Raw genomic sequence first — 22,194 nt, 5'->3', positions numbered from 1 at the left:
GAAGAAGCTTGAAGAAATAGGGCCAATGGTGCTGAAAGGCAGAAAAGAGTACAACGAAATTGACAGAAAAGCTGTAGAAAAGAACTATCATGCCAAGAAAATCTTGATGTATGGCACAGGACCTGATGAGTACAATAGAGTCTTAGCTTGTGACACTGCCAAAGAAATATGGGAAGCATTGCAAACTGCACACGAATGAACTACTCAAGTCAAACAGTCCAAGATCGACATGCTCACCACAGAGTATGAGCTCTTTAGGATGAAGGATGATGAATCTATACAAGATATGTACACCAGATTCACCTCCATCATAAATGAGCTTCATTCACTTGGAGATGTCATTCCCAGAAACAAGCTTGTAAGGAAAACCCTAAGTGTTCTACGTGGTTCTTGGGAAAGTAAGGTAAATGCCATTACTGAAGCTAAAGATCTACAAACTCTGACTATGGATGAGTTTATTGGAAATCTGAAGACATACGAGATGAAAAGAAAGAAAGATAGTGAAAGAAGAGAGCCTAAGAAGGAAAAGAATCTGGTACTCAAAGCTGAAAGCAGTGACTCAAGTGATGAAGATAGTGACATGGCCTATCTTACTAAGAGATTTCAAAAGATGGTTCGAAGAAATGGTGGTATACCAAAGTGGGGCAGTTCAAGTAAAGCAAGGAACAACGATCTTTGTCACAAATGTGGAAAGCCAGGGCATTTCATTAAAGACTGCCCACTCGCGAAATAGGAGCAATACAAATAAAATCCTGACAAAGCAGCAAAAAGGAACCTGGTTCCAGATAAATGATTCAATCGAAAAAGTGCCGCTGACAATATTATTAAGCAGCCTCTTGCTACTTAGGGAGACTCCTCTAGTGAATCCGAAAGGGAACCAGATACAGAAAACAGTTTCATGATGGCAGTGGAAATTGAAGCAACAAAGTATGATTCACTGTTCGCGCTGATGGCTCAGGCTGATGATGATGAAGACGATGGGGTAAACTTCAGGGATATTCAGAGAAATCTGAAATCCTACTCTTCTAATAAGCTAAGGTCGTTGGCGAATGTCCTAATTGATGCTTATTATAGCCTTGTTAATAATAAGGACACCCTGACCATAGAACTAGGAGAAGCCGAACAATCAAGAGATGATCTGGTGGTCTGTGTGGTGGACCTAAATGAGACCATAGCTAATCTTGAAAAAGAAAAGGAAGTCTTGAATGAAAAGATAACTAGTGTGAAAAATGAGAAAGACAACCTGATGGTAGTAGTTGTTGATCTAAAAGAAACAATAGAATGTCTTAGCAATGGGAAACACACCTTAGAAGGAAAAATTGCAACTACTGAGCAAGAGAGGGATGACCTTTTAGTAATATGCATCGATCTAAAGGAAACTATTGAGGGACTCAATAGAGAACATAGGAATGTGAGTCTTGGGAAAGGGAAGGAAGTAGCTAGTGAGTCATACATCAAGCTTGAAAAGAAATTAACCATTGTGAAATCCAGTCTGTGCAGTGAACTCAAGAAGAACCAGCAACTTCAAGCTGAATTGGAGAAAGTAAGAATCGATCTTGAGAAATCTCTGAAGTGGACCTGGTCCTTAGATGTTGTCACTGCCATGTATCTTAACAATAGTGGAAACAGGCAGGGCATCAGGTTCCAAAGGGAGAAAACTCCTTACAACCCTCACAACAAGTATGTCACTGTCCCTGATAACTGGCTATGTACCCACTGTGGGAACAATGGGTATTTTAAAGAAAATTGCCAGGCCAGGGTTCAGTCTGTTCAGAAATACAAGGTGTTTACTGATAAGTGACTACTAACAAGGGACCATGTACCACTCGCAAGAAGCAGATGTTGCCTGCATGGACTAGGAAAGCCTTTATTCATCCTTCCTATCATAACAAGGGACCCAAACTAGTTTGAGTTCCTAAATCTAACCTTTGATTTGCATGAGCAGGGAACAGTGAAAGGAAGCGAACTGCAATGAACTATGGACTGTGGATGCTCAAAGCACATGACTGAAACACATCATGAAATTCTTCTCACTGAAAACCCTGTAGGAAGTGAATGTATCCTTAAAAAGAAAGGAGCGGGTACATTCTCGGTATTTTGCCTATGATTAATAATAACAGTATATATGAAGGACACGTATCATGTATCTATTAATCGTTAGAAACATCGTTTATGAGTAGCTCTATTTTTTCTCACTGACTCTTGTGTTTAATGCATTACTCAGATGATCACTCAACTATCCGAAATTACCTGATAAAGTCAAGAGTATTTTTTTTTGTTTTTAACAGAAAAGTTACTAAAATATGTTTATAACACTCAAAAGGTCACTCCATTTATTTTTTAAAATTTTTCGATGACCATTTGAGTAATGCTTTGTGTTTGATAGACTTTTTGATAATTTCAAAAAAGGATTTAAATCTAATTTCCTCATTGTGGATTTGTTATTTGCTCATTTTTCTACCATAACTTTTGTAGAAAAGCCTCTGTACTGGAAGGCAATATCATAGATTTGGAAATTTCTGAGGTTCTTTGCCGTGCCTCTTCAGTAGTGATAATCATAATTAGAGAGTTTTAGAAAAAGCAAGAGTTTCCCTAGGTGCGACTAATCTTGTTTCAATCGAGGAAAACGAAATTATTAAAAGAATAGTAATGAAAATTTTGCATTATGATTAAAATTTAATTTATATCGTAGTCATGCCAGAAAAATAGGGAGAAATTCAAAAATAGTCAAATTTACAAGTGGTCATTCAAAACTAGCCACAGTTTCAAAAGTAATCGAAATTTAATCACTTTTCATGTAAAGATAAATCTGAAAGAAAACACTGTTCAAAATCTGAAAAAAACTCCAGTATAATATACTGGTCCAACATAATATTCTCGAGATTGGAGCACTTGGAGTTCCAGCACAATATGTTGGAAAGTCATACACAGGTGCACTGATCTCCAGTATATTATGCTGGAATTTTCCGTGTTGCAGCAAAATAGTGGCTATTTTTCAATGACTTTGCAAACGTTGGCTATTTTTGAATGACCAGTCCGAAAAGTGGCTAGCTCGTGCTATTTTTACAGAAAAATATACAACAGATTCAAAAAAAAAAAACAAGAATGTCGCGTTTGAGATTTAACCCATGATTTAAATTAGTTTTTAAACTCGCTTTACCACAACACTAGAATATATTCCTATATTAAAGGTATTCAACAATATATACATAGCCAAAAGGCGGAATGACTTCCTGGCCACTTAAACTTGACGGGGTTTTAAAAGCCAATACATAAATTTTTAACTTTTCTATTTGAATACTCGAACTAATTTTTCCTGTAACTAATAAATACATTTGGCCATTGGCCATGCCCATGTGATGTCAGTTGGTCCTAATCAGCAGGTCGCGTCAGGAACACGACGCACAGGAGCATGAAATCCCTCTTCCCAACGCCCAATAGTACAAAATGGGTTGTATTTAAGTATCTTCTTATTCATTCCTTCTAAAATACCCTCTTCCTCCATTTTTTTAAATCGAAGTTCCATTCCTCCTTCTTGTAAAATCTGAAGCTCCATTTTTAATACTTTTTTTTCAGACCGTGAAAATGATGGAAAGTTGTATATTTTGTCCTTGTGGAGTTGAAGCTATGTTTTGCATCACTTGGACCAAACGAAGCTCGATCAGAACAAGATTAACAGATAATAAATAAAAATAAAAAAACGGGAGAGTGATTATGATCGATTTTGGAAGGGGGTGAGTGATTATGATCGATTTTGGAAGTTCATCCAGCACGGCTTACCTTACTCCATATTCACCACCATAAACAAGTCCTTTTTTGAACGTTGAAGAAAGTGAAAAGAATCTGGAAGATTCTGGAATTCAACGACTGGAGAAAGTGAAAAGAATCTTCCAGAATTTTGATGCAAATGGCGATGGGGTCCCTAACTGCAAGGAAATGACAGCTTTGGTGGTTGCTGTAAACCTTAGGGTCAAATTCAGCGATGAGCAGATCAGTGCCATTCTTAACGAGGTTTTCCGAATTTATGGAGAGTTCATCGATGGCGAGAAGGGCCTTACATATGATGGCCTATTGCGTGCCTACTATGATGGCCTATGGGCCTTACATATGATTCCCTCACTTTCCAGATTCATTTCACCTTTTCCGATCATCAAAATTCTGAAATGAACATGGAAGGGTTTGGTCAGAGAGATGTTAAAATGAGGGGAGGGGGTTCAGTCTATGTAATGAAAGAGGGGACCCGATCTGTTGGGTTAGGGTTCGCACCCTTGACGTGTAAGACATCCATTGGTCATTTGCTGACTGGATGGACACGTATGTGTATGTGTAATATACACGCGCATGGTCTCTTATCAGATGTGTTTATTAATTACGGAAAAAATGAGTTCGAGTGTTCAAATGAGAAAATAGAAAGTTTATGTATCGGCTTTTAATACCCGACAAGTTTAAGTGATTAGGAAGTCATTCTGCCTAACCAAAAAATTCATTTTACCCGATATATACGGAGTATAACTTTTTGACGAAGAGCTTTGCCCCTTGATTGAAGTGTAATAAACTTTTTATACCACTTACTATTTATTAGATTATTATTTTTACTTATTATTATAGATAATTATAGTAGTATTTGTTTTTCTAAATAACGTGTAAGAAATTTTGACACTGACATTTGCATTAAAAGATTCTGTCGTTAATATTGAGGAACTCTTTTTGCCTTTCTGTTTTATTTCGCCGAAAGTAGTGAAAAACGTGAGAAGTTTGAGAAAATTTTGTCCGAAATGTAGCACTCACTCAAAATTGGAATAAGATTGAGTGGTTTACTGTTTTTTTTTTTTTTGATTTGCATCGAGTGTCCGAGTTTTTTCGAGCCCCGACTAATTTCGGGGTGCACAGGTTCTCGGCGAGGAATTTTCCGCAAGTGCATCACGGTTAATTTAGGTTTTACTCAGTTCGATGACCTTCAGAAATTGTTTGCACTCAGTGGGTTTCGAATTTGAGACCTTGAAAGGGAGCAAACCCCAAGATTCAAGTCAATTGCCACCGGGCCAACCCCAGAGGGTTGAGTGGTTTACTTTTTACTAAGTGCGCTTTAGACTGTAATCCAAAATCCCACTAATTAATTAGTACTAATGACAACTGACAACTAACTAATCACACCAAATCTAGACACACATTCATTAACAAACAACACATTCTCTTTTTAATTTTTATAAATTGATTAGAGAAAATATTTTTACACAACTAGATCATTTAAAAAATAATTATAAATTATTGTGCATAGAAGAAGAAAATCAATAACTAGAGAAGGATGTAGCTTATTACTTATGGATTCACGTGAACATATTAGCTTTTGCCTAGATTTTATATCTGTACCGTAAAATCTCTCTATAACAGCTTTACTTATTTCGATATTTTTTTGGCTGTTATAGAAAAATAATGTTATAGAGAATATATATTATAACATAGGAATCGATTGCGAGAAAAAAATTATTTTTTATTGTGAATAACTGTTATATAAGAAGACCGTTATATTATAAAATCCACAAAAATATTTATAAATATTTGATAGTAAATCCAGCTTGAAGTTTTTGTAAAAGCTCATAAACTTTAAATTCTGATCTATTTCTACGTATAACCTTTTATAACATGTTAAGTAATATATGTTAATAATATGAATTCTCTTACACTATTTATGTATTCGAATTTAAGTTATATACACTATCAACTAAAGACTTTTACATTGTTAGTGTAATTTAATCTATAATAATAGATTAATTGCCATTTTTATTAGGTAATACAATGTTTATTACAAAAACTTATCTATCATTACTAAATAACCGATGAAGGAGAGTTTTGGAGCAACGGTAAAGTTATCTCCGTGATCTATAGGTCACTAGTTCGAGCCGTGAAAGCAACCACTAATATTTGCATTACGGTAGACTGTCTATATCACACTCTTTGAGATGCGGCCCTTCCACAGATCCTACGTAAATGCGGGATGCTTTGTGCATCGGGATGCCTTTTGTTTCTTTTACCTAATAACTGTTGTCTTTCCCCGGATCCTACGTAAATGCGGAATGCTTTGTGCATCGGCCAGTGGGGAAGTTAGGAATTTACTTAAGTGTATTCAAAATTTAAAAGAAGTGATAAAAATTCCGACAAATGGTGTTCAATATGTGTTATATACTTCTAAAACGTAATATTTTATTTATATACACAGTACAATTTTTCGACGAATGGATCCTTATAACCATGTGGCTTCCCCACTGGCATCGGGCTGCCTTTTATTTTATTTTTACCTAATAAGTGACCTGATTGTGTAAATATTTTTGTTTATAAAAGGTAAATCTTTTTCTTTTTTCTCATTGAGAGCTCACTATTTGTTAGCTTTTGAGTTCTAACTTGTTTCTCCATGTCTGCTAAAACAAGAACCAGCTGTAGCTGCTGGTTTTCTTGTCTGAACTTATACTTTATTCTTGTATTTCTTCCTCTAATAACATTATCTTATGAACACCAACAATTGACAAACTGTAATTTGTTTGAAGGAAGCTGGATTTTTGACGATTCTTATCCACTTTATGATTCATTACAGTGTCCATTCATAGACCCAGGTCTCAATTGCCTCAAAAATGGCAGAAATGATCAAGATTTCCTCAAGTACAGATGGCAGCCCACAGACTGTGACCTTCCCAGGTAACATCAATGGCTTCTCTTTTCCAGTTAAATTCAGTTTCACTCTGGATTACAACAATAATAATAATAATAATATATATACCTAGTATAATCTGACATAGTGAAATCTGTAAAGAGTTAGCGTGTATGCAGACCTTACCTTATCTCTACCGAGCGAAGATAAAGGGGTGAAATTCAAAAATAGCTAGATTTACAAGTGGTAATTGAAAAATACTATCTTTAATCGAAATTTAACCATTTTTCATTTAAAGATAAATCTGAACGAAAATATTGTTCAAAATCCGAAAAATATTCCAGCATAATATACTGGAGTTCCAGCATAATATACTGGTCCATCATAATATGCTGGTCCATCATAATATGCTGGAAGTTCGAACACATGTGCTCCAATCTCCACTATATTATGCTTGAACTTTCCGTGTGTTATATGCTGGAAGTTCATATACCAGTGCACTAATCTCCAGTATATTATGTTGTAACTTTTCGCGTTGCAGCAAAATAGTGGCTATTTTTTAATGACTTTATAAATATTGATTATTTTCCAATTACCAAGCCAAAAACTGGCTAGCCGTGAGGTTGTTCAGTTTCTCTGGGATTAACAATTGTTATTCATGTGTCCCAATTTTAATGGACGGATATGGAACTTGTGATTTTAAATCAGCTAGGATATTTTTTTTGGCTATAATAGCATGCCAGGGATCGTTTGGTACGCGGACTAAATTATTTCGGGATTATAAATTTGGAATAAATTTATAGTCAATCAAACACAGCATAAATTTAATCCCCCACCTTATCTCACCTTGTCCCGCGTACCAAAATAACCCCTAAGTGTACTATTTGATATTAAAGGAAAATATTTTTCTGAGGAAAAAAAGTTTGTCTCATTATTCAAGACTCTAAAATGCAGAAACTACTTCGAATAGACTATTGGAGAAAAACATAAGCAAAGCTAGTTGTTTATCCCTTCTCAAATGAAATATAATTTATCAAGAAAAATATTTTTCGTGTTTGGTTATTTTTGGGTTTTGCTTCGTACCAAACACATCCTAAGGTAAAATGAGAAATTTACATTTAAATTATTTCTAAATATAAAAAATATATCTTTTTTCAGAAAGGATTAATAATAAAAAGATGCCACATAAAATGATCCTTAACCATAATTAATATTTAATACTAGTTGTTATCGAGAGTTTATGACGTCTGAGAATTGGGATATGTTAATTAGCCTTTTTTTATTTTTTATTTTTATTTTTATATTTATTTTTATTTGTTTGTATAATGCACCCTTCCTCTGCAATCAATCGTTCAGCTAAATCCTAATTTAATCAGATTTTGCTATTTAACTTAAGTTGTTTAGTATTTAAAGAGTATTTTCATGGTCTGACTAGTATTACCTAACTGTCAATCTACTGCAATCTCATATTTTATTCTGGTATTGGAATTGATTATGCTTTGTTACATAGGCATATTTAATGTAATTTTCTAAGATTATTGATAAAGAAAAATTCCTGTGGTTTCTAGGAGTTTTTTAGTCGGCGAGATATATATGCCAGTAGAAAATATAGAAAGTTTTTAGTACTTTTACTTTTTTTTTTTAATAAAAATATTAGATTAAAATGAGCTTAAGTGCAGTAATATGGTCAGTGAAGATTCATCTGGCCGACCCCAACTTGCTTGGAATGAGGCGTAGCGATAATTGTTGTTATTTATGATAAAAAAGGATTTTTTTTCCTGCTTCAAAATGAGTGTTTATAGTTTGCCATTTCGATTAGTAATTTATTATCATTGAAGACTTGTTTGATGAATTATTTTGGATTAACGCATAGGTTCAATGGCGAAGATCTTCTGCAAAAATTCAGAGGCAAAAGCTTCATGTTTGTGGGTGATTCCTTGAGCAATAATCAATGGCAATCACTAGCATGCATGCTTCACGCTGCAGTTCCGAATTCTAATTACACATTTGATAGAACAAGAAATCGTTCTGTTCTCTCATTCCCGGTGAGTCAATTATTTGACAGGTTAAAGTTCATGATAGAAAAATCAATTGTTTAATTTTCATGTCACGACGAAAGCTTTCAAAACTTTCCTTGTGCTGAAGGTCTATCGGAAACAACCTCTCTACCTTCTCAAGGTAGGGTAAAGCTACGTATATACTACCTCCCCAGACTTACACTGGGTTTGTTGTTGACGAAAGCTTTCAAAAACACGTGTAATTTACTGCATTTCTTGTGATTTAAATGATCCAACCCCACTTTCTAATAACACTAGCATGTTTTCAGATCTATAGTGTTAATAGCGAATGGATCATATATCCTGCTCGGAAACCAATTGTTAGCGTCCTACTTAGCCTCTAGACAAATACTGGCCGCATTCAACTCAGTACAAAGTGCAAACCAGAACTTATTATGAATGTCTAACACGAGTCGTTTACTCTGTTTATGTAATGAAAAGATTGGAATTTGGAAGTGACTCAACATGTGATTGATCTTCAATTCTGGCTCGGTTGCATATATAATGGTTATGGCTAATGCTGAAATGTTGAACCGCCATCATTCTTTGAATTCTTAGCCAATGTAGAATGGTCTGTCTCTGTCTGATCAAATGAAGCATCAACTTCTGCCTTCATTCTATGCCTACAGCATCTCCTTGTCCTGCAACTTTCTTTTAACTTTTAAAATGTATCCTTCTTTTCTTTCTCATGCTCTTTTTGTTGCATTTGAAAGGAGTTCGAGTTCACAGTCACATTCTTGAAAAATGGATTTCTCATTGACCTAGTGGTCGAGGAAGCAGGTCGAGTTCTCAAACTCGACTCTCTCAGCAGGAGCGACCAGTGGAAGGGAGTCGATTTCTTAATCTTCAACAGCTACCATTGGTGGATACATACCGGCAGTTTACAAACGTGCGCTTCTTCATCAACATAATAGAAAACCAGACTTCAGTATTTCTAATTGCCGAAAATTTCACAGTTTCTTGATTCTCTTGCAGATGGGACTATTTTCAAGTTGGTGACAAAATCTACAAGGAGATGGACCATATGGAAGCATACAAGATTGCTTTGACTACTTGGGCCAATTGGATTGATTCCAACATTGATCCTGCTATGACCAAAGTGTTTTTCCAAGGAATTTCTGCTGTTCATTATCAGTAAGTTATCAGACAGATTTTCTTCTTCCCCCTAAACATTTTAATCTCGACGAACCACCGGATAGAATTTCTTGCAAGTTTGAACATTCTATAACAGTAAAGTCACGTGACTATTTTCGACACGTTGAAGTAACTGAGCTTTATCCACTATAACGACAGTAATACAACAACAACTACTATGCCTCAATCGCGAGCTACTTGGGGTTGGGTGTAGGAACCTCGACATCATAAATGCTTTGTTTGGATCCATAATATTGCAATACTCCCTACACTATAACAGTAAAGTTATAAAACTATTTTTTGTCACATTAAGTAGCTGAACTTTACTCATTATAACAGTAAAGACACAAAATATTACCTATTATTACAGTAAAGTCACCTTGATATGTAGGTTTTGTTGGTATAGTGCATACACTTTGATAAATTTACTGTTATAGTGCATGAAGTCAGTTACTTTAATGCGACAAAAAGTAGTTTTGTGAGTTTATTGTTATAGTTGGTAAAATTCAGTTACATTAATGTGACCACAAATATTGCGCTTTATAAGATATATTGAAGTTAGATTCCGGTTAACTGTGAAGGGGAACCTTGGCGTAACTGGTAAAGTTTCTACCATATGACCAGGAGGTAACGGGTTCGAGCCGTAGAAACAGCTTCTTGCAGAAATGCAGGGTAAAGCTGCATATAATAGACTCTTATGGTCCGGCCCTTCCCCAGACCCCGCACATAGCGGGAGTTTAGTGCACCCCCTTCCGATTAACTGTCCACCTAGTCACGTGCAAAAAACACAGTAGGATCACGTGACGCACATTAGTTCAGTGGCCATAATTGAAATTAACCTCTCCATTTAGTATGTTTACTTTGTAAAACTTAATTTAGACCAGGTTCTTCAACTTGGTTCAATTTCCTTATTTCAGTGGCAAGGACTGGAATGAACCAATGGTACAGGACTGCAGAGGACAAACAAAGCCAATAGAGGGGTCAAATTATCCAGGTGACAGATATCCAGGAGAGGCAGTGGTGAAGAATGTACTAAGTAACATGACAAAATCTGTATATTTACTTGATATTACACTGCTTACACAACTACGAAAAGATGGACATCCATCAAGATATGCGAATGGCGAAATCGATTGCAGTCACTGGTGTGTAGCTGGAGTTCCAGATACTTGGAATGAACTATTGTACACAATCTTGCTCCAGAAATAATTTCTGAAGCTAGTGTATTCTTCTTTTCTTACAAAAATTTCTCACTCATATATAAATGAAACCTTATGGCAAGGTGATTCTGAGGATTTATCGCAAATAACCTCTCTATCTTTACTAAGTAGGGGTAAAGTATGCGTACACAATACCCTCCTAAGACCCTACTTATGGAATACGCTAGGTAGGGGTAAGGTTTGTTATTGTTGTTGTTATGGCAAGGTGGCTTCCCTCTCCTGTGTAAGAAGATTTTATCTTTATTTGAGTAGAGCTGAGACAACCTTATATAATGAGTGTCATCTGACGCCGCTTCGCCAAAAACATTCACTAAATATGTGTAAATAAAATTTAAGAAAACCAACGTCCGCACATGTGTAAAAAATAATACCATGATAAATATTGTTAAATAATCATTAATTTAGGATACAACAACGACGACAACCCAGTGTAGTCCCACAAGTGGGGCTTGTGGAGGATAGTGTGTACGCAGACCTTACCTCTACCCGATGGGGTAGATATTAATGTAGGATAAGAAGTATAAAACTATAAAACTTCTCCAGTTCCATATCCAAACCCAAACATAGGTTGAACTGTGATAGCAGGCCTACACAGTTTGCGCAAAATTGCAGGTGCACAAACATCTATTTTTAGGGATGCTATTTAGAGATTTGTCAGTACTTATTTTGTCCTGAAATTTTGAAGCAAAAATTTAACTTCAGGATAATTCAGGACATTCAGGATATATTGACGAATTATTAAATAACAGCCTTTTAGAGTGGCTACTTGGTGTCATTTCTACAAAATCACACCATTATCGGTAAACGAATAATTGAGGAAACTTGTGTAAAATATTCAAGAAATTCATGAAATCTACAAAAAGTTTATATAACATGTTTCAATATGATGTAACATAAGTAACACAAAATAAGGTCACACATAATTTGTTCATTTTATTGAACTTTTTAATTCGAGTTCCACAATATTCTATTATTTTAAAATATTCACGTGATTTACTAAAGATTTTGCTAGTTTTCTAAAAGAAAAACTTTCTAATTTTAAACTCTAGTTTTGAAGAATTATTATCCGTAGAAATCTTCTAATACTAGTATTAAACTAACCAAATCCTAGACAATAATTATCAAGTTACAAGACTAATATTTGTTATAGCAATAAAATCAAGAAATTTAAGAAAAAAATATCTCAAAAATAAAATAAGAAGAGAAGATCCATTTTACCTAACCCGACCCGACCCAAATTTCTGCTAACCCTCAAAACGGACTTCACAAATGTGTGAACCACCCAAATCCCAAATCACGCAATCGGGCCATTCTTACCGGATCTTCCCGGTTCCCGGTCTCAACATCCGGTTCATATTCTCTTCTCCGTTCTAATCCAATCCAAACCCTAACCCTATTTTCTCTCGGATCTTCTGATCGGATCTCTCTCTGAACAACGTCAACGAAAAGCTCTTCACTTTCTAGGTTCGCATTTCAACCCGAATAAATTTCAAGTGAATCAATTTGAGCTCAATTTTGAAAATCTCGTTTAATTTTTACTCTTCGCAAAAATAGATTTTTTGTGCATTTTTCTTTTTAATATACTGGGGCCGAATAAGTGGAATGGATTTTGAGGATTTTTATAGCCGATCCCAATTAGTTTGGGATTGAGGTGTAGTTGATTTACTGTATTAATTCGACTGACTTTTAAGGCAAAGTTGTTTTTTTAATGTCTTATTGTGTGGCTTTGTGCTTATTGAAACTGGTTTTGCAATTTTTTTGTAATTCGATTTGATTGGGAATTTGGATCATTTGGATGTTGTAAATGGCTCTAGTTATGAACTTTAATATGTGAGGATATGCATATACTTTGGTCAGTATAAAGCCACTGTTGCGAGTATCGTGGATCAACATTGTCGTGAATTTTGTGAACACGTATGGTCCGGAGGCGGATCCAAGATTTAAACTTGATTGGTTCAACCTTTATTGTGTTATGACCACTGAATCCATTGTACCTTTGAATTTAGTGGTTCAGAACTTAATATTTGTTGAATTTTAGTGATTTTTTATATTATCTGTGCTCTGGGTAAAAAGAAATTGGTTCAGCTGAACCCGTTGAGTCTATGTTGCAAGCCCCTACCGATGCTCTTTAGGGGAATACCACTTCTATCAGACCTGTTTTCAGCCGAATAACATGAGATTTCTTTTCTTTTCTTTTCTCTTTTTTTCTTCTTGTCTTTGGCTTCTTTATATTAGAGCTTAGGCTGCAAAAGAACTTGCATATTTAATGCTTTTGACTTCATGAGTTGTTTGTGCGTGGTTTATGGATACTTGAACTGTACAATCAGTGCTTCGGTGTCAATTAAGTATATCCTTCTTTTTTATTTCAGCGGCGCTTGTATAGGCTACTTACCATTATATTGCTCACAATTTTTTTTTGTTTTTGTTTCATTATGAAAAATATGTTCCTCCCAAAAGATATGAGTTATTATATCCACGCACAAGAAAAAGATCATAATCAGATAATTGAGAGAGACAGAGAGAGCATAAATCAGATAAACAAACCGACTCCAGTTGAAAGAGTTGTGATGATTATTAGGCTGGTTGTCTTTTTCAAGATTGAGTGCATAACATTTAAAACAATTTTTTGTTTAATAACAAGATGAAGATCTACAGCATGTCTACAATGATTAGGATAGTATTATGAGGCTCAAAATTTGAGTTTGCATCTTTTTTCCTTTCTTCAGATGCTGGATCTGGTTAATGATTTTGAAGTACAAACCTTTTTGACTTCCTTAAAATTCTGCCATTGCATTTTACTTGGTTGCTGTTGTCCTGATAAAACAAAAAAGATCCTGATCAGAAACTTGGTTATGGTTGTTTTGTCATTTAACAGCATTTAGACCAAACCATTTCAGTGAAAACAGATTGGTTAATTAGCTTCATCCATGCCATGGAAATTCCAGTTGAGACCCCAGCAAAGAAACCAAAGAGGTTGACATCCGTTGTGTGGAACCATTTTGAAAGAGTTAGAAAGGCAGATATCTGTTATGCTGTTTGTGTACATTGTAAAAAGAAGCTTAGTGGATCGAGTAACAGTGGAACAACTCATCTGAGGAATCATTTGTTGCGGTGTCTAAAAAGATCCAACTATGATGTTTCCCAAATACTTGCAGCAAAGAGAAAGAGAAAAGAAACTACTGTTGCAGTTGTCACTTATGAAGAAGGGCAAAGGAAAGAAGAAACCGTTAACCCTGTGACCTTTAAGTTTGATCAAGAAGTAAAGAAAGAGGAAGCTACCATGCCTATCAACCTTGGTAGTGTTAGATTTGATCAGGAGCGGAGCCGTCTGGATCTTGCCCGTATGATTATGTTACATGGTTATCCTTTAGCCATGGTTGACCATGTTGGATTCAAAATATTTGTCAAGAACTTACAGCCATTATTTGAGACTTTGACTAACAGTGCTGTTGAACTTGACTGTATGACAATTTATGCAAAAGAGAAACAGAAGGTGTATGAGGCGATCCATAACTTGCATGGAAGAATTACTCTCTCTGCTGATATCTGGACTTCATCTGAAAATGCACGGTATCTGTGTTTAACTGCTTTTTACATTGATGAAGACTGGAAACTGCAGAAGAAAATGCTGAATTTCGTAACACTTGATCCTTCTCACACAGATGACATACTTTCAGAAGTTGTTATAAAAAGTTTGACAGACTGGGCCATTGATCGTAAGTTATTTTCTATGACTTTCGATCATTGCACGGGCTATGATGAGATGATTTTTAGAATCAAGGACTGGCTTTCTCAAAACAGGCCTCTGTTAAAGAATGGTGAATTGTTTGACGTGCGTTGTGCAGTGCAGCTACTGAAATCAATCATTTTTGATTTCATGGAAGCACTTCGAGATGTGATCCACAAGGTTCGAGAAAGCATAAGGCATGTTAAGAGTTCACAATTAGCCCTAGGAAAATTCAATGAGATTGCTCAGCAAGTTGCGATTAGTGGTGAAAGGCCTTTGATTCTTGACTGTGGACAGCAGTGGAGTTCAACATACTTGATGCTTGAAGCTGCCTTAGATTATAGAGGAGCCTTCTGTCTACTAGAAGAGCGCGACCCTTCCTACACTTTCGCTTTGTCTGAAACAGAGTGGGATCATGCTAGTGCTATTGCGGGCTATATAAAACTTTTTGTTGAAGTTACTAATGTTTTCACGGCAAATAAATGTTCAACTGCGAATCTATATTTCCCTGAAATATGTGACATTCACATCCAGTTGATTGATTGGTGTAAAAATCCTGATAATTTTCTTAGTGATATAGCGCTGAAGATGAAAGAAAAGTTTGATAAGTATTGGAGTAAGTGCAGTTCGACTTTGGCGGTAGCAGCAATATTGGACCCCAGGTTCAAGATGAAGTTGGTGGAGTATTACTATCCTCAGATTTATGGTTCTGATGCCTCAAATCAGATAAAAGAAATATCTGATGCTATAAGGGAGCTTTCAAATGAGTATGCTATGGGCTCATCTTCGCTTGATCCAGATACAGCTGGTACTTCTGGCAGTTTAACCAATATTTCTAGTGGTACAAGGGACAGACTTAGAGGTTTTGACAAATTTCTCCATGAAACTTCACAAAACCACAACATAACGTCAGATCTTGAGAAATACTTGGAAGAGCCAGTCTTTCCACGCAATTATGATTTCAGCATATTGAATTGGTGGAAAGTTCACACACCAAGGTACCCCATATTATCAATGATGGCACGTGATATCTTGGGAGTTCCTGCATCCACTCTTGGGCCAGAGGTAGCATTCAATAACAGAGGCAAGGTGCTTGACCAAGATCGCAGTTCACTGAATCCAGCTGCTAGAGAAGCCTTGGTTTGTGGTCAGGACTGGTTGCGCACGGAAACTGAAGGTAGTTTCATCTGATTTACATTTACTTCTGCCTATCGTTAGGTGCTAATATTCTTATGGTTTATTTTTAAATTTTTAATGGATGGTTGTACTTCACTTACCAGAAACCAACTCACCTCACATCTATACTGCCGTGCCACTTTCAATGGAATCAAAGTAGGGCATCTATGGTATGTTTCCTTATCTTCACAAATTGTTTCCTATTCCAAGCCTTTCTTGTGTGTGTCGATCTTCTAATTTAGAGTTTATCCCTTTGCAAGGTTTGCTGATTGGAGGATCGTTCAATCAGGACACAAGTGTTTGATTTCTTTTGATGACTTTAAACTTAATATCCAATTTAGTGCATATTGAGTAGATCTTCTTAAATATGACTGTATTGCTTTAAGATCAACTTCTTTCGATTTTCTTGCCTTTTCTTCAATTGTAAATGTTGATTGTAGTCAAGATATGTTATTCCACCGTGGGGGTTTTCCCCTGCATAAACTGGAACTTTCACAAGTTATCTTAGGAGAAGAGTGTCGAGGGAAGGTCGTGTTCAGATGGGAAGAAATTGACCTTTGTCCCTTTTAATAAGTTTTAGGCAAGTAAGAAAATTAATTGTCATTTGTTATGAAGAGTCAAAGGGACATCAAAATTCCACGTAAAGATGGTTTCTTCGCGCTCCAATTCCAGGCATTAAAAATGAAGAATTAATTTGCTGGTTTCAATACAATTTAGCTGCATTTGTCTTCTTATTGGTTTGTTGGTCTTAGTACAAGTTTGCTGATGTTAATTCTAAGTTTGGCTTCAAGTACAAATTTTGTTGTAGCTTTGTCTCATTGTCTTAAAGGTTATCTGTTATGTTTTCAATCTAAAATCTCAACTATTCTATTTAATAACCTTTGACATTGTTGCAGATAGATACCTAATATCAGTCAAACCTAATAAGAATAGAGATAATTGTGTTTCCTTTTTTGCTTTTAATTTTTATATTTTCAATGAAATACCTTTTATTAGGACCACGGACTGCCTCGGCCCAACCTCAATCAAGTTTCACGAGCCACATGCTTACTTGAGCCAGGCTAAAAAGCCTCATTCTTAAATGAGCTAAAAGAATCTTAGCACAGTCCATCCTAACCTAGCGTGCCAAACCCATATTGGCGACTCTATCCAGCACAATATACTAGAGTTTCACTAATAAAAGCTTTTGGGATTTTTTTTGTCTAAATTTTATTTTTGCATTAAGGAGTAGCTAAATGTTGGTTCGTTTTGAGATGATAGCTAACTTTTTATTAGCGGTATAAAAAGTGGCTATTTGCTTGCAATAGGTTAGGCTCTTGGGATGCGACTCTTCTCCGACCCTGCGTGAACACAAGATGCTTTGTGCACGTTACCATTTTATAAAAGGTGGCTATTTGCCCATTTTTTTCCTAGAGTCCTTTGAAATTATGGGTCCAAAACTTAATGGTTATAATACTTTGTAGGATTTTACATATATTCAACCTAGCACCTGAAGTTCTATTTCGTTATTTTGCCGCTAAAATTCGAGTAGAAAGCAACAAATCATTGCGAAAAGGAAAAAAATGATTGAGCTAGAAAAAGTTCAAAATTCCATATATCAGATTCAACAACAGATACAGGGGAGCAGCCTATCCAAATCTTCCACATACAAAGCACAAATATTATGAATTCATACCAAAAAAAAAAGAAGGAATAACGACCGAGGAAACTCTAGTCACTAACAATAATCTAAAACAATAAGAGAATTCTGGGTACCAAAAATGAATAATGGCTAAAATAGCATACAAAATCCTTGAGATCAACAGCTTTTTTATGCAGAGGTTTTCTTGTTTGGTTCAAACACATACTTGATCAGCGACTCTTTGATCGGTAGCAACTCAGGGAACTCTTTCTTCAACTTGGATGCATCCATCTCGTTGTTACTGCGAGCTGCAACAATTACCTTGGCCTGCTCTTCCAATGTGAAGTTGGCCCAAGTAAATTCTGGATTGATATATTTCTTGTACATTTCCAAGATTTCATTATGGCTCACAACACCGGGGTTCGTGAAATTCCATATGCCCTTGAGGTTACGCTTTGCCATCTCAATTGAGATCGGAAGAAGCTCATCTAGTATGGTCATACTGTTAGGAATATTGACCACCTTATTGTAGCGGCTAATCTTGGTAATGAAATTGCGAGGGTTGTTGAGATCTGAAGATATTGGCATGCGAACTCTGAGTGTGCAAACGTTGTCATATTCTTTCAAAAGCTCTTCAACCTTAGTAGAAGAAAAAAAAAAAGAAAAAACATATTAATGTCTCAATCAGAAAATTGACACTGTATTTGCGTTTCAGAGTCGTAAGGAGTAAGCGCTTACCATGGCCTTGGTCTTTGAATAGAAAGAACCAGCGAAATTGGGTGTATCTTCCTCCTTGAACCCAATACCGGAACCCTCTGGGTGCTTAGCATCATACTCAAATATGCAACCAGTGGCGAAATTCATCATCAGGAGACCGTGCTCTCTGCAAATATCTGCCAAGTTAAGAGTACCGGCAACATTTGTACGAATCGTTTCTGGTTTATGACTCTCACACCAATCAACATTGGGTCTACCAGTGACACCAGCAGCATTGAATACATGTGTCGGCTTGACAGCATTAATGTCTGCCAAAAGCTTTGAACGATCCTCCAAACGTCCCTTGCCATACTCATAAGGAATCCCCTGTTTCTCACACAATTTCCCTAGCAAACCGCCAATCCACCCAGTCCTACCATAGATCAAAAACTTAAAAGGGGATTTCTGAGGCACGTTGCTGCTCTTTGGAGCTGGAGCTACCGTTTTGGTTTCATTGGACTTTGCTGAGAATTCAGAAGATCCTGAATCATATTTCTCGGCTCCATCCAAATGTCTTTCTATTCCACCGGGCATCATCAGCATTCTAGGATGGGGAAGCAATGCTCCAGAGACATCCCCCCACCAATCGGGGTTTTTGGTATACCATTCAATAGTCTTTTTCAGACCCTCTTCCCACAAGGTCCTCTCTGACCAACCCAACTCTTTCAACTTCTGATCATCCAGAAAGTACCTCTGGTCGTTAAATGGTCTGTTCTCAACAAACTCAATGCTTTTGTCTGGATCCATGTTAAAGAGTTTGCATATATCTTTGGCAACATCGATCACTCTTCTCTCTTTTGTAGTTCCAATGTTATAAACATGACCTACCTCCCCCTTGTGTAGAATGACTTCAAAAGCCTCAGCAACATCCTCACAGTAAAGATAACTACGAACGTTACAACCATCTCCATGAATAGGAAGAGTCTTCCCCCTCATGGCTAAAAGTATAAATTTCGGGATTAGTTTCTCGGGGAATTGGTTAGGACCATATACATTGTTCCCCCTAGTGGTTATAACAGGTAAACCGTATGATCTACCGTAAGCCATAACAAGCATTTCAGCCCCAGCTTTTGTGGCCGAATATGGGTTAGTGGGAAGGAGTTGTGAGGCTTCGTGGTTTCCGACAACAGCATCCTCATCAGTCTCACCATAAACCTCATCTGTACTGACATGAATAAACCTTCTGATCTGACCAGTAACTTTGCAGGCCTCTAATAGTACGTGGGTACCGTAGATGTTGTTCTTAGTGAATTCAAAGCTATTACCGAAAGAGTTATCAACATGGGTTTGAGCAGCAAAGTGCATTATAGTGTCAATGGACTCAGTGATGAGAAGGTAGTTAACAAGATCTGCACTGGCAATGTCCCCCTTAACAAACTTGAAATTAGGGGAAGATCGGGAAGGAATAAGGTTCTTCAAGTTTGAACAATAATCAAGTTTGTCAAGCACAACGATCTTGTAGTCAGGGTAGCTCCGGACAAGCCTGTTGGCTACATGACATGCAATAAATCCGGCAGCTCCAGTAATGAGTATATTCTTAGGGGTGTATGTTGACATCTTATTGCAGCTTCTACAAATGACAAATTCCAAATCAATGTTAAGATTTTATCATAAACTCGGATCCAGTAGACCTATACTCAAAAGAAAAGAACAAAATTCAAGCCAACATTTGCATAGCTAACGGCACAAACCACTGCAAAAATGTCCGAGTCAACAACTACAAACCAACAAAAGCATTTCAGAGTTAACAACTCCTCAACATAAGAGAAGTTTTTTTCTTTGATAAGGTAAGATTTTATCGAAAAGGTACCAAGACGGTACAAATTACAACAGTCATCCTCAACATCAGATAAGTTATATATCTGTATTTACAAAATTAACCTGCATCCACTACCGTCATAAAATAGATTCCACCCTTCATTATCTCTACCTTTCGGTTTAAGTTGAGCATGGGATGAAAAGAAAGATATACACAACATAGAAAGGAAAAAAAGACATCTTGTTTAACTAATCAATCAATCAACTATTCCTCAATCCACAACTAGCCAGGGTTGGTATATATTCTACTCTATTCGTGCTCATTTCATTCCAAAATTTGTCTTTTAAGTAAAATCAGGTTTCTCTAAATCTCAACCCTTGATCTCAATGAATTATAACAATAAAACAAGCACCAATTTGAAAATGGAACAAAAAATCCACCCCAGATCATTAGATCCGACATGATTAGTAAACTTTCACAACAATAATGAGCAATTCAAATGCTGATCTCTATTAGATCTGAATGAATTAAACAATGCCAAATTAATAATCGATCAAAAAGTATCAAATCATAAACAGATCCAATCCATATTCAAATGTAATTTTAGTTATACGGCCATTTTCACGGGAAATCAGTAAAATACAATTCAAAAATACAACAGGAGATCAATAAATTAAACACAGGAGATCATTTTTTTCTATTCAAATTGTAATTAATTATCGAAGATCATTTCTTCCACCGGTTCAAATCCCGATCACGAAAAAATTAAATTGGTAACAAATTTATAATATAGAAATTAAAGCATGCAAAAAATAATAGAGAAATTGGTGAACTTACTAGTTCAAATTCAGATCAGGATCCACCCCAAATGAGGGGAAAAACTACGTCGTTTGCTTCGGTTTTAGAAAGAGAGATTTGAGATTCAGACAAAGAAAGGCTGTAGTCAAGTAGCGTGTTTTTCTCTATTTATAGATTCACTGTAACAAAGAAAATTAAAAAAATTATTTCCTTTTCAGATTTCAGGCAAAGAATAAAACAGAGAGGGAGGGAGAGGGGGAGTAAAAATGATGAAACAGTGAACGGTAAATGGTGAAACGGTAAGGAAAATTACGTCACAACGGTAATTTTTCGGCTTCTCTTTGTTGCTGAGAAATAGGGAAAGATTGATGGATGGGTTTCATTCATTCCATATATTTACCAACTACCACTCAATGGGTCCCACTCATATAAAAAGAATGAAAATTGGAGTAAGGAAAAAGGCCAGCTCGGAGCACAAAACATTTCATATTCACGCATAGTTCGGGGACGTACTTCCCGAGTATGTGTTGATAGTCTATTCTAATGAAAGTATTAGTGGCTGCTTTCACAGCTCGAAACAGTGACTTATATGTCACAGTGACACAATCTTATTGTTACTCCAAGGTTGGGATTCAACAATTAGAGTGCATGTTCGATGAAAATATATTTTATACGATGCTTACATTAAATTAATAGATCTATCATATGTGTTTACACATAAATTTCTATTATTTAATCAGGGTTAAATAATATAAATTCTCATCTTATTAAATTAATTGACCATAATAAATTAGCATGGTTTGGTGCAACTTTCGGAACAAAAAGCTGAGATAAATGTGTATCATAATTTCGTCTTATTCTTAATGGCGATGTTCAGACAAGATTTCACACCTAGAGAGTATGGGTGTGTTTGGTACATAGGAAAATGTTTTCTTGGAAAATAAGTATTAATCTTATTTATTTTTCGGTGTTTGGTATGCAAATTAAGGAAAATAACTTCTCAAGAATATTCACAAATAATTTAAATATAATGAACATGAAGCCATAAATTTTCGAACCAACAACCTTGTAGACACTAAAATTTTAACAGATCAAGATAAGTCCTAATTTCAAAACAACTCTTGAAAAATTAGGAGTTTATTAGGGTTACTTGGTGGCTTCTTCACCCAAACCCTAATTTATGCCTATAAATAAGGCTACATGTATGCTTCAAAGATGATCTCGAAATTCCATAAAAAATCATGGAATATTCATAGAGAGATCAAAGACATTAAATATTGTCTCTCTCAAAGCCGCCGAAGTG

General features: G+C 35.9%; 4 protein-coding genes across 4 annotated transcripts; 3 read left to right on the top strand and 1 right to left on the bottom strand.

The window, feature by feature from the left end:
* Positions 1-229: 229 nt before the first annotated feature.
* LOC138874478 (uncharacterized) lies at positions 230-1,975 on the top strand. The gene is made up of 4 exons (XM_070152937.1): positions 230-535; positions 848-1,543; positions 1,634-1,783; positions 1,946-1,975. Exons 1-4 carry the CDS (start codon positions 230-232, stop codon positions 1,973-1,975), a joined length of 1,182 nt encoding a protein of 393 aa, XP_070009038.1.
* Positions 1,976-6,362: 4,387 nt separating this feature from the next.
* LOC104232296 (protein trichome birefringence-like 42) lies at positions 6,363-11,126 on the top strand. The gene is made up of 5 exons (XM_009785466.2): positions 6,363-6,690; positions 8,517-8,688; positions 9,414-9,589; positions 9,676-9,834; positions 10,752-11,126. Exons 1-5 carry the CDS (start codon positions 6,410-6,412, stop codon positions 11,041-11,043), a joined length of 1,080 nt encoding a protein of 359 aa, XP_009783768.1. The 5' UTR covers positions 6,363-6,409; the 3' UTR covers positions 11,044-11,126.
* A 1,206-nt stretch (positions 11,127-12,332) lies between these two features.
* Positions 12,333-16,667, top strand: LOC104232297 (zinc finger BED domain-containing protein RICESLEEPER 1-like). The gene is made up of 4 exons (XM_009785468.2): positions 12,333-12,518; positions 13,930-15,958; positions 16,062-16,127; positions 16,218-16,667. Exons 2-3 carry the CDS (start codon positions 13,987-13,989, stop codon positions 16,115-16,117), a joined length of 2,028 nt encoding a protein of 675 aa, XP_009783770.1. The 5' UTR covers positions 12,333-12,518; positions 13,930-13,986; the 3' UTR covers positions 16,118-16,127; positions 16,218-16,667.
* Positions 16,668-17,523: 856 nt separating this feature from the next.
* Positions 17,524-21,247, bottom strand: LOC104232298 (trifunctional UDP-glucose 4,6-dehydratase/UDP-4-keto-6-deoxy-D-glucose 3,5-epimerase/UDP-4-keto-L-rhamnose-reductase RHM1). The gene is made up of 4 exons (XM_009785469.2): positions 21,205-21,247; positions 20,931-21,070; positions 18,317-19,904; positions 17,524-18,217 (listed from the first exon to the last, which is right to left on the bottom strand). The coding sequence occupies exons 3-4, from the start codon at positions 19,889-19,891 to the stop codon at positions 17,768-17,770; spliced, it is 2,025 nt and encodes a 674-aa protein (XP_009783771.1). The 5' UTR covers positions 19,892-19,904; positions 20,931-21,070; positions 21,205-21,247; the 3' UTR covers positions 17,524-17,767.
* Positions 21,248-22,194: the final 947 nt, after the last annotated feature.

The sequence above is a fragment of the Nicotiana sylvestris genome, chromosome 8, assembly GCF_000393655.2.
Source record: "Nicotiana sylvestris chromosome 8, ASM39365v2, whole genome shotgun sequence".
Taxonomy (NCBI): Eukaryota; Viridiplantae; Streptophyta; class Magnoliopsida; order Solanales; family Solanaceae; genus Nicotiana; species Nicotiana sylvestris.
This window is presented reverse-complemented; position numbering and strand designations above follow the sequence as displayed.

Coding starts and splice junctions, on each gene's coding strand:
- LOC104232298 (XM_009785469.2), bottom strand. CDS start 19,891: ATGTCAACATACACCCCTAAGAATATACTCATTACTGGAGCTGCCGGA. Junction 18,218..18,316: donor ATTCAAAGACCAAGGCCATG/GTAAGCGCTTAC, acceptor TCTTCTACTAAG/GTTGAAGAGCTTTTGAAAGA.
- LOC104232296 (XM_009785466.2), top strand. CDS start 6,410: ATGTCTGCTAAAACAAGAACCAGCTGTAGCTGCTGGTTTTCTTGTCTG. Junction 9,590..9,675: donor CATACCGGCAGTTTACAAAC/GTGCGCTTCTTC, acceptor ATTCTCTTGCAG/ATGGGACTATTTTCAAGTTG. Junction 9,835..10,751: donor ATTTCTGCTGTTCATTATCA/GTAAGTTATCAG, acceptor TCCTTATTTCAG/TGGCAAGGACTGGAATGAAC.
- LOC138874478 (XM_070152937.1), top strand. CDS start 230: ATGCTCACCACAGAGTATGAGCTCTTTAGGATGAAGGATGATGAATCT. Junction 1,544..1,633: donor TTCAAGCTGAATTGGAGAAA/GTAAGAATCGAT, acceptor GGAAACAGGCAG/GGCATCAGGTTCCAAAGGGA. Junction 1,784..1,945: donor AGTCTGTTCAGAAATACAAG/GTGTTTACTGAT, acceptor TTGCATGAGCAG/GGAACAGTGAAAGGAAGCGA.
- LOC104232297 (XM_009785468.2), top strand. CDS start 13,987: ATGGAAATTCCAGTTGAGACCCCAGCAAAGAAACCAAAGAGGTTGACA. Junction 15,959..16,061: donor GTTGCGCACGGAAACTGAAG/GTAGTTTCATCT, acceptor TTCACTTACCAG/AAACCAACTCACCTCACATC.